Consider the following 13446-nt stretch of genomic DNA (forward strand, 5'->3'; position numbering starts at 1 on the left):
GTGATTTAATTGAATTTGCACTTTTCCTGAAGAGATGATGCAGCTTTCAAATTTAGTATAATAACTAATTTGCATAATTTGCTATATTTCCAGCATCGTAGAAGATGCCACTGACAATGCCCCAAAACATATTCTGTGGAAACACAACTCTAGGGTAAGCTTTCATATCATGCAACTAATATTTTTTTAATCAGAGGTCGATTATGCCAACTATGCAAATATACGATTTTAATCAGAATCTACACTGTGATTCATCTCCAGTTACATCTCCACGCCCACGACCATCCCAATTAAATAGATAGAGCTATACGTTGAGCATCTTAGAAATTCTAGGTCCTCAATTCCAGGGGATGATTATTACATGAGCCATTCAGAAACTGAAGCATTGACGTGCATGCATTTTGAGTATCCACTGAAACATAGATTTCATGAGCATTAAAGCTGCATTGCTCCTTTCACTTTCACCACCTTCTTCTTTTGAAAGTCCCACGACGTGGGATCTGATTCAGCTCGCTAGTCAACTTTCACTTTTAATTTTCTTTGGAATTAGTGAAAAAAATCACTTCACAAGTTTCCAGAAAAATCACGAAACGACTTGAACCTCTCATTACTGCCAGCACTAATTATGAGCATCAAAGTTTTTCAATTACACATTAGTCCAATTTTTTCAAAAATCTGTTTCTGACATATGTATCCCGACGTCCTTACTTTGTTAAGTCAAAAAGGAGATATTTTTCAGGTTGTCGACCCTGTTTCTCACATGGCTGATAAAACCGTCCATACGCCTTTGTTTAGAATTTGACACAATTTGCATCACGTTGATTATTCATGAGGTGAAAAAGTTTAGTCGGGGTTTGTCCTCATTGTGTTTTCAAAAGTATATCGCGTGTCACTTGAGCTGTTTGGTCTTCGGTGGGTTGAGGACGGGCCAGGTAATTTGCACCCAAGTCACGCCCGTTTGATGTAAGCCTTTCTCTCACTCTTCTGATTAGTCACTTCCGAGAAGAAGGGCCACAACCACTTCCAGCACCAGTGCCTAACTCCAGTCCTCAGCTATCTGCATCTAATATCTTTTCGGTTAAAGGTGAAACCAGATTCCAGGCCGCTTCTCACCTCGGTTTTTGACTTATTGGCGAAAGATCGCTTACAGTTGACGCTTTGTGTCACGAAATCTCCAACCGAGAAATCTTCAACCTTGCTTTGTAGGTAACCTTGAGCTCAAATGATAAAATCCAAAATGATCAAAGAAACTGAACGATTGACAAGTGACACTTTATTGTTTTAATTCAGCCTAGTTCCTACTTTTTGGTGTTCCATTCCATTACAAGACTCTCGCTGATGTAAATTTCGAGGAGGAGGAGGGGTCGAGGAGAGATAAAAGCGAGGGAAAGTGTCCCAAATCTTACTTGGTTGCTGGTGCTGAAAGAAAGTGCGCTATCGTAAAGTCATTTAGCTGGATGGGATCATTGTTAATTTGGGTAGCATCTCGTCCCTGACGTGATTGGGTGCAGTCTCTGTTGAGTCGGATTCCCATCACCCTTTGGGTCACGAGCCAACATCCTGACTCTCTCTCTGAATCTCCTCTTCCTCCAAATTCACTTTCACTTTTGTGTCACTCGTCTAATTTGTAAGTGTCGTGAATGGTTCATTCAATGGATAAAAATAACCGTTTGTTTTCCCAACTGCTGCTTCCTCTTCAAACCCCATTTTTCTCGCAAACTTTTTCAATCTCTTTCCAAGCAAAAACTTTCCCCCGTCACAGCACAGTCGTAATTGCTCCATTGATTTTAACAAATTGCGCAACCCGACTTCTGCACAAACAATAAAATGCATTTGCTTCTCAAGTGGACGTGAATCACTATTCAAGCCGGGGCAGCTCCAGAGTTTTAAACTTTCAAGCTGAATGGACCCTGCAGAAAGGAAACTGGGGCATCGAGTCAAGGAGAAGATGATGGCAAAGTTGCAGAAATTGAGTTTACTGATTGAATTCGCGAGCCCATGGCCAAGATCGCATGGTGACAGGGGCCACCCTCCCCTCGTCCTGGCAAAAATGGGAAAACAAAGGAGCGTACGAGGGGAAAGTTGGTCAAGTCAACAGACCGCTGGGCACGGTGACCACGCTAAATATACATCTGCACGCGCATCGCCAGTCCTCATACTTGGGATCAGATCTCTCCATTTTTTATTTAAGACCGAGTCAAGAGAGAGAAAATGTGATGGGAGATTCATGAACCCAAGTTTGAGGGTTATCTCACCCGGTGCATTTTAAAGTTTTTATTCGACTACCGATTTGAGTTGCACATAACAAAATGTGAAATTTTTACCCTGGTGGAAGGAAAGTGGGGGTTTTGGCCGTGGCACGTTTCTCGTGTTTTATTAAACTACACGTAAATTTTTAAACCTACAAATCCAATTTCTTTGCATGTTTTCTAATGAGATGATAATGATTATGATTATGACCATTGAGACCCCATTGAGAGAATGGTGTGATATTATTATGCAAATCCTTTGTCCTCACGCTGCAAGTCATAGGTAAATTGCTTTATTACGCAAATTCACTCTTTATCATTGCCATAAATTTTCATAATTTGATATATTCATGACGGACTGAGTGAGCATTAAACAAATCCAATAATATTACTGAGAAGCATATTATCAAACAATTAGCTTAATAGGCCGACATAAAACAATATCGTGAATATGTTTGGCATTATGCAACGTGACGAGAAGCGTGCTCAGGCGAGGGGAAAGATCTTAATATCAATTTTATCGAGCGATTCATTCAATTTTGACGAGGAGCAATAAGTCCTGCAGTTCTTGTGCCAGATCACTCACGAAAACTAACCACATCTGCGCCGACTTAGTCCTGCTTATGCAGACAAGATGCAATCCGTCAAGTTTTTCATGGAGAAAGCACTGAGATTCCTCCGCAGCCCTCAGTCGACAGGACGCAGTTAACTTTTTTTCTGGAGAGAGAGAGAGCAGACACATTTTGCAGCTATGTATCTCTTTTCACTATTTTCCTGTCTCGCCTCTGTTTTTAGTGGGATGCACGCGCACCTTCATTTTTTATCATGTTATGCATATTTCTCAATTTTTATTTTCCCTTCCCTCAAGTTCCCGACAGAAAGATCTCTCCTAATTCCGGTGCGCTCAGAATTGAGGGATACATTGCATTTTGTTGCTGACATTCCCCGGAGCCCGAGGGAGAAGGAAGCAGCTCAAGGAAACACTGCTGCTATGCTGGGTTGAGGAGAAAGTCCTCAGGGAGTGGTGGTGCTGGTCCTGGTGTGGTATCAACATGGCAAGTGAGTGCGTTGGACTCCTCTTGAGGGAGACTTGGCCAACGTGTAGTTGATATTGGAGCGGATCTGTCATGAAAAAAGTAGAGGGTGCAGTGGATAATGCATCTCCGGGAAGTTTCCTGTCCACCTGGTGAGCATGCACCCACAATCCGGCTTGTTTGGTCGGGAGGGATGGGATGATTCTGTCTGGTGGTGCACATTGTGTGCGGACGGCCCCGTATTGGTCTTGGTGGAGGGATGGGAAGCAATTGGGAAAAGCTGAGAAAGTGGCGGAGATTGAGTGAAAGTGAGAGGAAGTCAATAAAGCGACATGAGGACAACAATTGAGGATGAAGTAGAGTGGTCCGTGTTGTTGGCTCCTCTCTCTCGCTCCCAATGTTTTCACTCCACTCCGGCCCACTGTCACTGTCTTTTCTACCACTCGCCTCCCTGTCACGGATAAAACTCTGGAAAAGGGACGCGCCATATGCTCACGTCATACGCGTCCATCCTTCACCTCCTCGCAGTGGAAATGCACAAAACACAACTGAAATGATAAATATTGGAACACGAAACCGGGATAAAGTTATGTATGGTGCAGTTGTGTCCATTTAATTGAATTAGCTAATTAATTTACGGGCTTGACGGGAGGTGGGAGGACGTGATTTGATTGAACTTTCGCTCAGATTCATTTATTTTGATAATTAATGTGATTTGCAGATAGTGAACTTTGAGTGGAATCGTGGAGGGATGAGTTTGGTAAGTAATACTTTCAGCCTGCCATTATCAGAGGACCGGCAGCAATTCCCCATATTCACTCTTCTACCCGGTCAAGCCGGAAGTCTAGGGAAATGACCCCTTAACATCCGCCTAGACTGGCCGTTGGCGGGGGTGACCCGCGCTTTAAAGTAGTTGAGCCAAACTGTCACGCAGATCCTGAGAGGGGCCCCTTAAGTAGCCTCCACATTGGACAAAGTGACTAACTCATGTCAAAAATTCCTCCCTGTCCCACAGCTACTTCCCCCTCAAATAGAATGCACGTTTTGCTGTATCACTTACAAGTTCTAAAAGGTCGTTTGATTGTGTACTAGATAGTAAATAGTTAATTCTTATTTAGCTATTGTCTGTTTAGTTTTTCGCAATTTGTTGCTCCTTTCCAAGTTTTAAAGCTGCTTTCTCCTCTTATGCAACCTCACCAAATTCACACCTTTGGTCTGTTTTCGATTATAAGAACGTGCCAAGTTTTTGTATTTCATCAGGATGCACATAAACTGGACACGTTCATCTGTCAACCCTTCTAAATGAATGCAAAAAGCAGTTACAGAAGGTTTGTCAAATTTCGGTTGCATGATTAGCTTCGTGAGTTCAGTCTCATTCTTTACTTTCTCCACTCTCTCTTTTTCTTCCACTTTCCGACTATTTTCCTTGTCACCTCTTCTCCCCAGCTCTTCCATCCATTTTCGCGTTTGTGCCAGACAGATCGAATTATAGATTCCCTCAGCCAACAATGCCTACCTAGCTTAAAATTACGTAACTTTGAAATGCTGAAATCCCTTTGCAACTACACGCTTGGGTTGGTTAGTTTAATGTCATAACTAGGACTCAGACCTGTCAGCTCCTCCGTGGTTCCAAACGGCACAGGGGCTTATCTTATGCCGGTCTGGTGTGCAAACCCTTTGCTGTCCCGGTTCCTCATTCAAGGCGTCAGTAGAATGTTTATGGACAATAATATTGTAATTTAGATTACGGAGAAGAAGTCACGTGGCGTCACCGTGTCGAGGCTCCTCATCCAGAAAGCAGCGAGAACTGATAGGTGAGTAAGACGCCTTTCACCCCGTCGCATTTTCTTACTGATGAGAGGCATAAATATTCCTTCCGGCGAGGATTACATGTCTTTTATTGTATGAATGACGAAATAAAAATTATTGAATAATCTACAATCTCAATCCGTGTGCATTACGTACATATTCCAGTCCATTTATTTCCTCGTCTTGTCTAAATGCATGAATACTCAATGATTGCAGTGGGACCTATTTCTGCTTACCGCAAAACGCTCATCCAGCCTCAGTAAAAATACACGTTTTGATACAAGGTGAGTATTTCATTCTTTTATTTTTATCTCAAACTCAACTCGGTATACATTCTTTTTCGTCCGCTTTCCCTTTATCCGAGCTCCTTTCCATTCACTCCTGATGGCATAATTCAATAACGAGATGACAATGAGATCACTTCGAGATTGTCTGAGCGGGTCAGTGGCTCCTTATTTCAGGTGCTGTCTGGGTGGTCGCGTTTTATTCTGTGCACTTTATTTTACGACTTTGGTCCACACAACGTGCGGCTATGTGCGCCTATGGAGCGAGGTCTACCACCACACCCCACATAAACATGTCTTATGTGGTTGTCTGGTTAGTTTTCTCGTGTCGTACGAGGTAAAGGTGGTGGTGGTGGATTCAATTGTGAAATCCGACACCATCTCCGGCACGTCCTCCTTACACGTTCGACTGAGCTTTGACTGATAAGGGAATGATAAGAGCGTGGTTCTCGAGGGAAAAAGAAAGTGGGTGACGGCAGAGATCGGGATTTATTCACTTCTGATCACCTCCTCTTCTCGCACACTCGCCCACCAAAATTCTTTCAGATTTGGATCACTTTCCCCAACTTTGACTTTCAATCCACCCAAACGTATCAATGCTGTGCAGTATTTACAATTTACACCGGGAGAATAGCGTAACTTGCATATGTGTACGTACGTTTATTCTACGTATGTGTGCACATTATGCAACTACAAAATAGCATGTTATGTACATGGCTGTGTTGACGGCAATACATTTGAGGTCCATACATAGCTTGTTAGCGTATTAAAATGGGAACGTAAAGAAGAAAGTTGAAGCTTGTGACTCAGTATAGCTCATCTCCTTAAGCCATTGGATTCCTTTGGTATTCTGAGTGGGGAAGCAGTCATGAATGCGTAATGGAGAAAGGCAGCTCTCCTCAGCAATCTTAACCCAAAAGGGTGCGAGAACTTTGCGAATTTCACTGACTGCATGTACGGGCAGCAGCACAATATACGTGCCTGCCTACGTATAACATACCAACCGAACTATGTATAGGTACGTATCAACGATAGAAAACCACACGACACCAGGAGCGAGAAGAAAGCCAACAACAAGCACCTTTCTTATCGTGGCCACCTCGCCAGACAGGCAGGAGAGCAAACATCCATATCATTACGCCTGTAATGATAACACGCATGAGGAGATTATGCCATTTGCGCGTACAAAGGGAAGACCTTTGACTTTGGAAGAGCAGGTGGTGATGGGTTTGGTGTGGAGCCATATCGCGAATTCTATGCCCTCCTCACAATGTACGAGCTCCAATTGTACGATATGATTTCTTCTCCTTATTTTGAATTCTCCAAGCGAGCAAACAAGGTCGCAGCGCAATTGACAGTCCTCCTCAATTTCTTATCCATTTTTTACCACCATTGGCACCGCCACCACCACCAGCGACGATTTCTTTATACTTTACTTGTACTGGTGGGTGGGTGGCTAGGTGAGCTACCTGCAGCCTCCTTTCTTCTCCGTCTCCTTCAGGATGGGATTGAGGAGAGAAAGTGGCTTGATTTAAGTTCATGATCCACATCACAAATATCCCGGTTTTTTGCTTGCTTTCTCTTCGACCCTATTTATATGGAAAATTTACACTCGGTGGAATTCTCCAAGATGGGACTTAGCGATTCAACACTCGGCAGCATGGAATCAACACAGCTATTCACTTTATGTCACCACAGTGAGGAATATCAGAACGGGAATTGGAGAGCATTAGAATTTTTTGGAGCAGCCACCACGAGATCCGATATTATGGGATTAGAGCCTCCCGGATTCCGATCTGAATGGCATTAAAACCTACGGAGCTGCTCCACATTTATTTGGATATGAAGTGAAGAAGACACGCAACTTTTTTGTGCGACGTGTTTTAAGCATGAAATAAATCTGAATTGCTGAAAATGTGGAATTGATGTACTCATTCAGTGCGAGAGAGAGGGAGAAATGGGGAAAAGGATCAAGTAGCTGGACGGGTTGCGTGATGTGACATTCGTCCCAAGGAAAGTTGACATTTGACTTGACACGGATTTATCCCGAACTGTTGAGGCCCTGCGAGAAGTGCTGGGTGCGATATATTGGCAACATTTGAATCTGTATCCCCTTGTAACTTACTTCCTCTAAGCTGCTGCTCGTGCAAGCATGAACTGATTTGGGATCACATTTCGCCTCGGATTCCAGGCCAAATGGGGAGAAAGCACTCGAGTGCATTTCACTTTTCCGTGGGTGGTGCGGTGTGAGTGAGGCGGATTCTTCCACAAACGCTGACAAATGTTTCTGCTATCATTTCCACATTTTTGCATAGTCGAGACTTTATTCCGATTCAACTTGCCGTGTCGATCTATCAGCGAATAAAACACACGGTTTCCAGTCCAGTTGGCTTTATTCAAATAATGACACTGCGCACAGGCCTCATGCACGCTTTTCCACCATGATGACTTGTGACCTAGTGGAGCATCATCATCATAAGTACATGGCAGATATGAACATACAGAAAGAGTTGACAGAGTCGGCAGTCATTGCAACACCCTCCTTCCGCCTGGAAATATGTGGATGTGAGCATCGGCTGTGCATAAATGAAAGGGTAAAACAGCATAAAATAAAAGGTTGGATGAATCTTGTCAATTTTTGCAATTCACTCGTCCGTGCTGACTTGACTTGATGTTTTTGAACTGAGGATATGCACCAACTCCCGTCCGTGCTCAACCAAATTTTGAGTAGAATTCCTCCAACAAAGAACTTGCACCCAAAAGATTGTTGAATTTTGAATGGTATCCTTCCCCTTTTGTCTTCCTAACACGCTTTTGAGCTCAATTTGAAATTTGACTAGGAAAACATTCCCAGTTCTGACACCCCAGCCTTCTTGCAAAATCACACATCTAACAATTGCCAAGTACATGCATAGGTAGGTAGATACACATGTGGATACATATACTTACTGTTTCCAGACAGACTCCAGTCGATAGGCGACTAAGGAATAAAAAGAAGTTGGGAAAAAGAAAGAAGCCTGAGTGACTTGCTTCGTCTTCATTTTCGACTCAACTTTTTCTGACAGATGAAAACAGAAACAAGGGAACAAACGTGTCTACAAATTTAAGTTTTGCACCTCCGTCAGTCAGCCAGTTGTTTATGCGCTATAGGAATAAACCGTTTTCATCCGCATAAAATGAGTCTGCACACGTGAATTTATTCGACATTCAGCATAGTCCTCAGTTTAGCTCAAACTCGGGATTTACACCCGATAAGAAAGAAACCAAGGCCATTGTGTTCCGAGTTTGAGAAGGACACTCGCTCTGTTTATATTTCGCAAGATTGTCTCATTTTCCGTGAGTGCCTACTTTTCATAAATCAAAATTGTAATGTTGCCAGATTAAAACAAATTGCACTGATTTCGAGTAATGGTCCTAAAGTGCTGGTGCTGTTAGAATTTCGCAAAATATCAGAGCCATTGTTAGCTCATAAAGGGGAGTCTCATGGAGTGCTTTATAAACACACCTTTTGCTTTCTCTCTCTCTCTAGTATTTATCAGGACCTTCTTCTAGCCAAATAAATAGCAAGACGAGTCCTCGTAAATATTTCGTCGCAAGATCTCACTTATTTGCCAAAGAAAAGGCTGATTACACGTCCCTGAAATATGTGTCTCGTGCTCATTATTAATGTCCTCGAGGTAAATAAAAGGGCAAATAAAAATATAAAACATTAGAACTTATCTTTGCTGAAAACTTGGGAATTCCAGCCCAGTTTTATGTATCATAGAAAACAAGGGCAGAAATAAAATTACAATGCGAGGCAATTAATTAATTTCGCTGAAACAAGAGCACGGCCGGCTTTTTATGATTCGCTCGTGGGCAAATTACACAGATCTCGAAAAGATGTTTGAATAGACGTTAATATTAGAAACACAAATGTAATTGGATGCGAAGTTGCATAAGATATTGAGCGAATAAGTAGTATAGATATGTATATGTATGTATTACACAAGCTTATCCTGACTGATGGAGGCAAATATGTGAGAAAAATCACGTAAGAGGACCTTCCTACGCGTATGTGCATGTATTCCTTTGGTCTCCGTCTGACCTCTCTGGGCCGGAAGCCTGCTGAGATGATCCTGCAGCTGATTGCTCGTCATTTAAGTAGAATTGCGAAAACCGCACCAAAGGATTATCGTAGTAACAAATGTTTTCTGACAGGAATCCTTTTGAACTACATGGCGATGAGTGCTGCTGCTGCTGCTGCCACGGCAGACGGCCAGCACTTGCAATGAATTTCGTTGTCGGAATTTGCAATGCAATTTGTTACAATCGTATAATGTCCCACTTTCTTTCGGTGCAGATTTGAAGTTGCTTTCTCAACGATCAAAGTCTTAAAGTTTGTGGCCTGGCGGGGAGGATGTGAGAGGGCAAAAAAGGAAAAACAGAGAAAAGCGACGCCACAATTGCTCCGGTGCAAAAGCACGTTTGATCAATTTGGAAACCTGCTCACTCTCAAATCCAAATTCACACCTGCCACATGTCAGCATCTGCACTTTGATGCCCAAAATGCTCAGAATACATTGATCAGATGCAAAAAGAGAATTCGACTCTTTGATAAGTACGAATGACGAAGGGGGAAGGGAAGCGTGGAGATCAAGCAGCACTCCTCATAAGAAACCTTTGATGGCGTGTGTGTACATGTGTGCATATGGGTGATAATGCAAGCCTTTCACTCTGTTGTGGCTTAGCGGAGGAAAGAAAGAATGCCAGTCAGTGTGCCCAACTTTATACTACGATAGGTTTGGTAAACTGTTTTTGACATTTTTTTAATAGCAGAACAGGTACAAATGTTGAGATTCTATTATTAAACGAGGCGAACTGGAATCTCGAAACAAAAAATCTCCCTTCCATCGTCTCCCTTTATCAACCATCGCAGTGTGGCCTCCACCTGTGACAATCAAACCCAAGTTGAATTGACACAAACAATTATGGCGGAAAGTAGGCTAGTGCATAAATGTGCTTACAGGAGGCAACAAGGTGTCCACAGGCATGGCCATCCCGTACGTGACATAGTCCCCCACATGCATCGGGCACCCTCTGGAATTGTTTGATTAATCAAGTGTTATCAGTCTGTTTTATGAGCCAGTTAACTCTGACCCACAAACGTCTTCTTACTTACCCAATAATCATGTGATTACACCCGTCACGGTCAAGACCAGGCCAAGGGACCGGAATGCCCAGAATAATCCCGTACACTTCGGCGGTCAAAATCTCTGTTCCTCGGTCTATTACAAAGCAAAAATGCTCATTGACAGAATACTATACAGACAGATTCTGGTACAACTTACTGTTTTCAAAGTCAATCTCAATGCTGTAGTTTTGTCCTCTTCGAAAGGTGCATGGCAAAGATGCGCATTCAGAAACGAAGACGTTGGACACGATTCCGGTGGGCACGACATCTGCAAAGATTGCAAAGAAATGTTATGATTACCTCAAAGTAAAATAGTATCTAATTTCAAACATTACCATCACACAGTTTAAAATCTACAGCATTGCGAAGGGAAATACAGTCCGTGGAAGCAATGAATATTGCGATTAGAATGGTTTTCATATACATGATTCTCAGGAAAATAATTGCTAACGGTATAAATCTCAGTTTAACTGAACTGGACAACGGTTCACGCAGAACACTGGAAATTGATGTGAGCCTCAACCGTTTTTATAGTCATCGCTCAATCGTTTTATGATCCTCTTGACATTGCGGCTGATGAAAGGGCAGTCGTACTCGAGAATGGGATTGATTTTTTTCACCGGCTATCACAAAACATCATGTTTTGATCAATCAATGTGCAGCAAGTTGCCATGAAGCATGGCAAAAAATAGTTGTATTGGTCTTGTCACCTACCTAACATGTCATGGGGTTCGGCTACGATAGACTCGTCTGCCATGATTGGGTACGTTTCCTGTTCAAGCTGGTTAAGTTTGCGCAAGTAGTGTTCACTTGAAAATAATCATCGCCAATCAATCTCTCCGACGCGAAGCCTTCTCCTGTTTGTTTTCACTGCGGAGTGCATTTGTCGAAAATCAGAGCACAATAAGTCGTAGTGCAACTATTTGAGTATGGCACATTCTTCGTCATTATCAGTTCTTCGACATTTGTCCCGTCATCGTGTTATTGGAACATAGCTGACCTAGCCATTCACTCAAAGCAACTTCAAAACAATCACGTCAGGTGACAAGATGGAGATGAGATATTTTTTACCACATTGCATATGTATCTATGTGTGATGCATGTTATGAGTACGTGTCCAGATTCGACTTTGTACATAATTATTAATTAATGTTTAATGTTTATTTCACGCTGAATACAACACCTTTCCGCATATACAGCTAGGTACATAGGTATTTGTCGTATGACTTATCAAGGAGCCAAAAAACCCATCAGTTTCAGTACATGTTGATGCAATAACCCAAAAGTGTAGATAAATACCTTGACGTTGGTGCAAGGTTCGTGTACGATACATTTTGCACACGACGTGCACGTTTCATAAGCGCTCGTAACAAAGCAAGCAACCAATTGTGTCCGAGTGTATGTGTACGCACGTAAGTGTATTATCAGGTTGTAAATGGATGCATTCCTTGGGATTAAGTAATCTCTGTAACACAACATGTTAGGTAACTGTACCTAAAATAACTAAATATAGAGTATTGCCAACAGATTCACCTTGATCCCTCCAAGTAAATCGTATTGCTTAGATGACGCAGTAATCACAACGAGAGATCTTAACTGTCAGTATGAAAAAGATATGTATCTGATCGTCGTTTGTGATTAATTTCAGGTGAGAAACAGGCGGCCATGCACTCGGCCTCGTCGACCTCGAAGCGAGCTTACGTAATCACGATGGCACTTCTGCTCCACTTTCTTCTCGCCAATGCATTTCACCACCAAGTCTTCGCTCACCTTTCCCCCCGGCTCACTCGAACTGCAACTGATGCACCCTCCACAACCACGTCAACTCAACAATCCAACCTTCAAGAACTAAGCAGGGAACGTCAACCCATGTCAAAATCATGCCGTGCAGGCCGTCGCGAAATGTTAGCTCATCAAAAATTGTCAGCCCGTGCAGAGCCCTGCCTTTGAGCGGGGTGTCCATTGCACGCAAACTGCTTTCTCCTCCTTAATGCTACTCGAAAAAAGAGCAATCTCAAGAATTGCGACTTTATTTACACACTTTTACTTAATCCCTCTATCTTAATTGGATATAAATACATAATCTGACTGGAGCAGTGGCTCCGTACGTACGTACATTAAATGTGGATCGGATTTGGTGTGCGTGCTCGTGACTTATCGCAATGTAATAAGTGTCTCACAAACACACAGTGACTGATGAAGAAGAAAGATTAAACTCGTGAATTAAACAAAGAGAGCTAAGCCCTATGTACATACATAAACTGCACGAAAATAGCAAAGAAAATTAAACCAGGATTTTCAATATCTTTGTGAAAATCATCATCAACCGCAACGGATATGACAGGATAAACAGAACAAGGTAATTTAATACGCCATTGATTGAGGCATAATTGCAGTGCATCAAGTGGGGAGTGCAGTTTAGCATAAAGTGAAGAGTGCGATTACGTCAACTGTCTGACAATGCGAGCTCACTGAAAATGTGCTAAATATACCCGTACATTTAATCAATGTCATTATGACGATCAATTCTGCTTGATAAACTTTTTTAAGAAATAAAAATTTATCAGGCAATTTTGGCAAAATTTTCCTACGAGTAATATCGAAACATTTTGAACTAATGAATTGTTTGGCATTGAACAAACGAATTGAAAATGTATGAATTTGGAAATGCACAATTTCACAATACTCGAAGTAACAAAGGAAATTGTAATGAGACATGAAATCTATTATTCTCCGCAGGAATTGTACGAGTCGTGTGCGTGGTCCCCTCCGTGAATGTGGCAAGAGTGGATTGGGCGTGGAAGGGTGATTACAATAACTTTCGTCGGCCTCTGGACCTCTGGACTTTCACCAGAGGAACCCTCAGTGAGTTGGATCAATGTAATTTGTGTGGCATT

The 13446-nt window shown here is 42.4% G+C and overlaps 2 protein-coding genes across 2 annotated transcripts in view; one reads left to right on the plus strand and one right to left on the minus strand.

Annotated features, from left to right (window-relative positions):
- Positions 1-13446, plus strand: part of LOC118433125 — an 85188-nt gene that overhangs the window by 69265 nt on the left and 2477 nt on the right. Inside the window, exons 7-12 of the mRNA XM_035844756.1 lie at positions 94-154; positions 4005-4043; positions 5027-5097; positions 5309-5376; positions 12198-12908; positions 13289-13414. Coding sequence (XP_035700649.1) covers positions 94-154; positions 4005-4043; positions 5027-5097; positions 5309-5376; positions 12198-12499 — 541 coding nt within the window. The 3' untranslated portion in view covers positions 12500-12908; positions 13289-13414. The remainder of the gene's footprint in view (positions 1-93; positions 155-4004; positions 4044-5026; positions 5098-5308; positions 5377-12197; positions 12909-13288; positions 13415-13446) is intronic.
- Positions 10159-11060, minus strand: LOC110861543 (NPC intracellular cholesterol transporter 2). The gene is made up of 5 exons (XM_022110675.2): positions 10885-11060; positions 10707-10817; positions 10538-10643; positions 10383-10455; positions 10159-10306 (listed from the first exon to the last, which is right to left on the minus strand). Exons 1-5 carry the CDS (start codon positions 10973-10975, stop codon positions 10223-10225), a joined length of 465 nt encoding a protein of 154 aa, XP_021966367.1. The 5' UTR covers positions 10976-11060; the 3' UTR covers positions 10159-10222.

Source organism: Folsomia candida, unplaced genomic scaffold (genome assembly GCF_002217175.1).
Source record: "Folsomia candida strain VU population unplaced genomic scaffold, ASM221717v1 Fcan01_Sc042, whole genome shotgun sequence".
NCBI lineage: Eukaryota > Metazoa > Arthropoda > Collembola > Entomobryomorpha > Isotomidae > Folsomia > Folsomia candida.

Coding starts and splice junctions, on each gene's coding strand:
- LOC110861543 (XM_022110675.2), bottom strand. CDS start 10,975: ATGTATATGAAAACCATTCTAATCGCAATATTCATTGCTTCCACGGAC. Junction 10,818..10,884: donor AGATTTTAAACTGTGTGATG/GTAATGTTTGAA, acceptor CAATCTTTGCAG/ATGTCGTGCCCACCGGAATC. Junction 10,307..10,382: donor TGGACACCTTGTTGCCTCCT/GTAAGCACATTT, acceptor TGATTGTCACAG/GTGGAGGCCACACTGCGATG.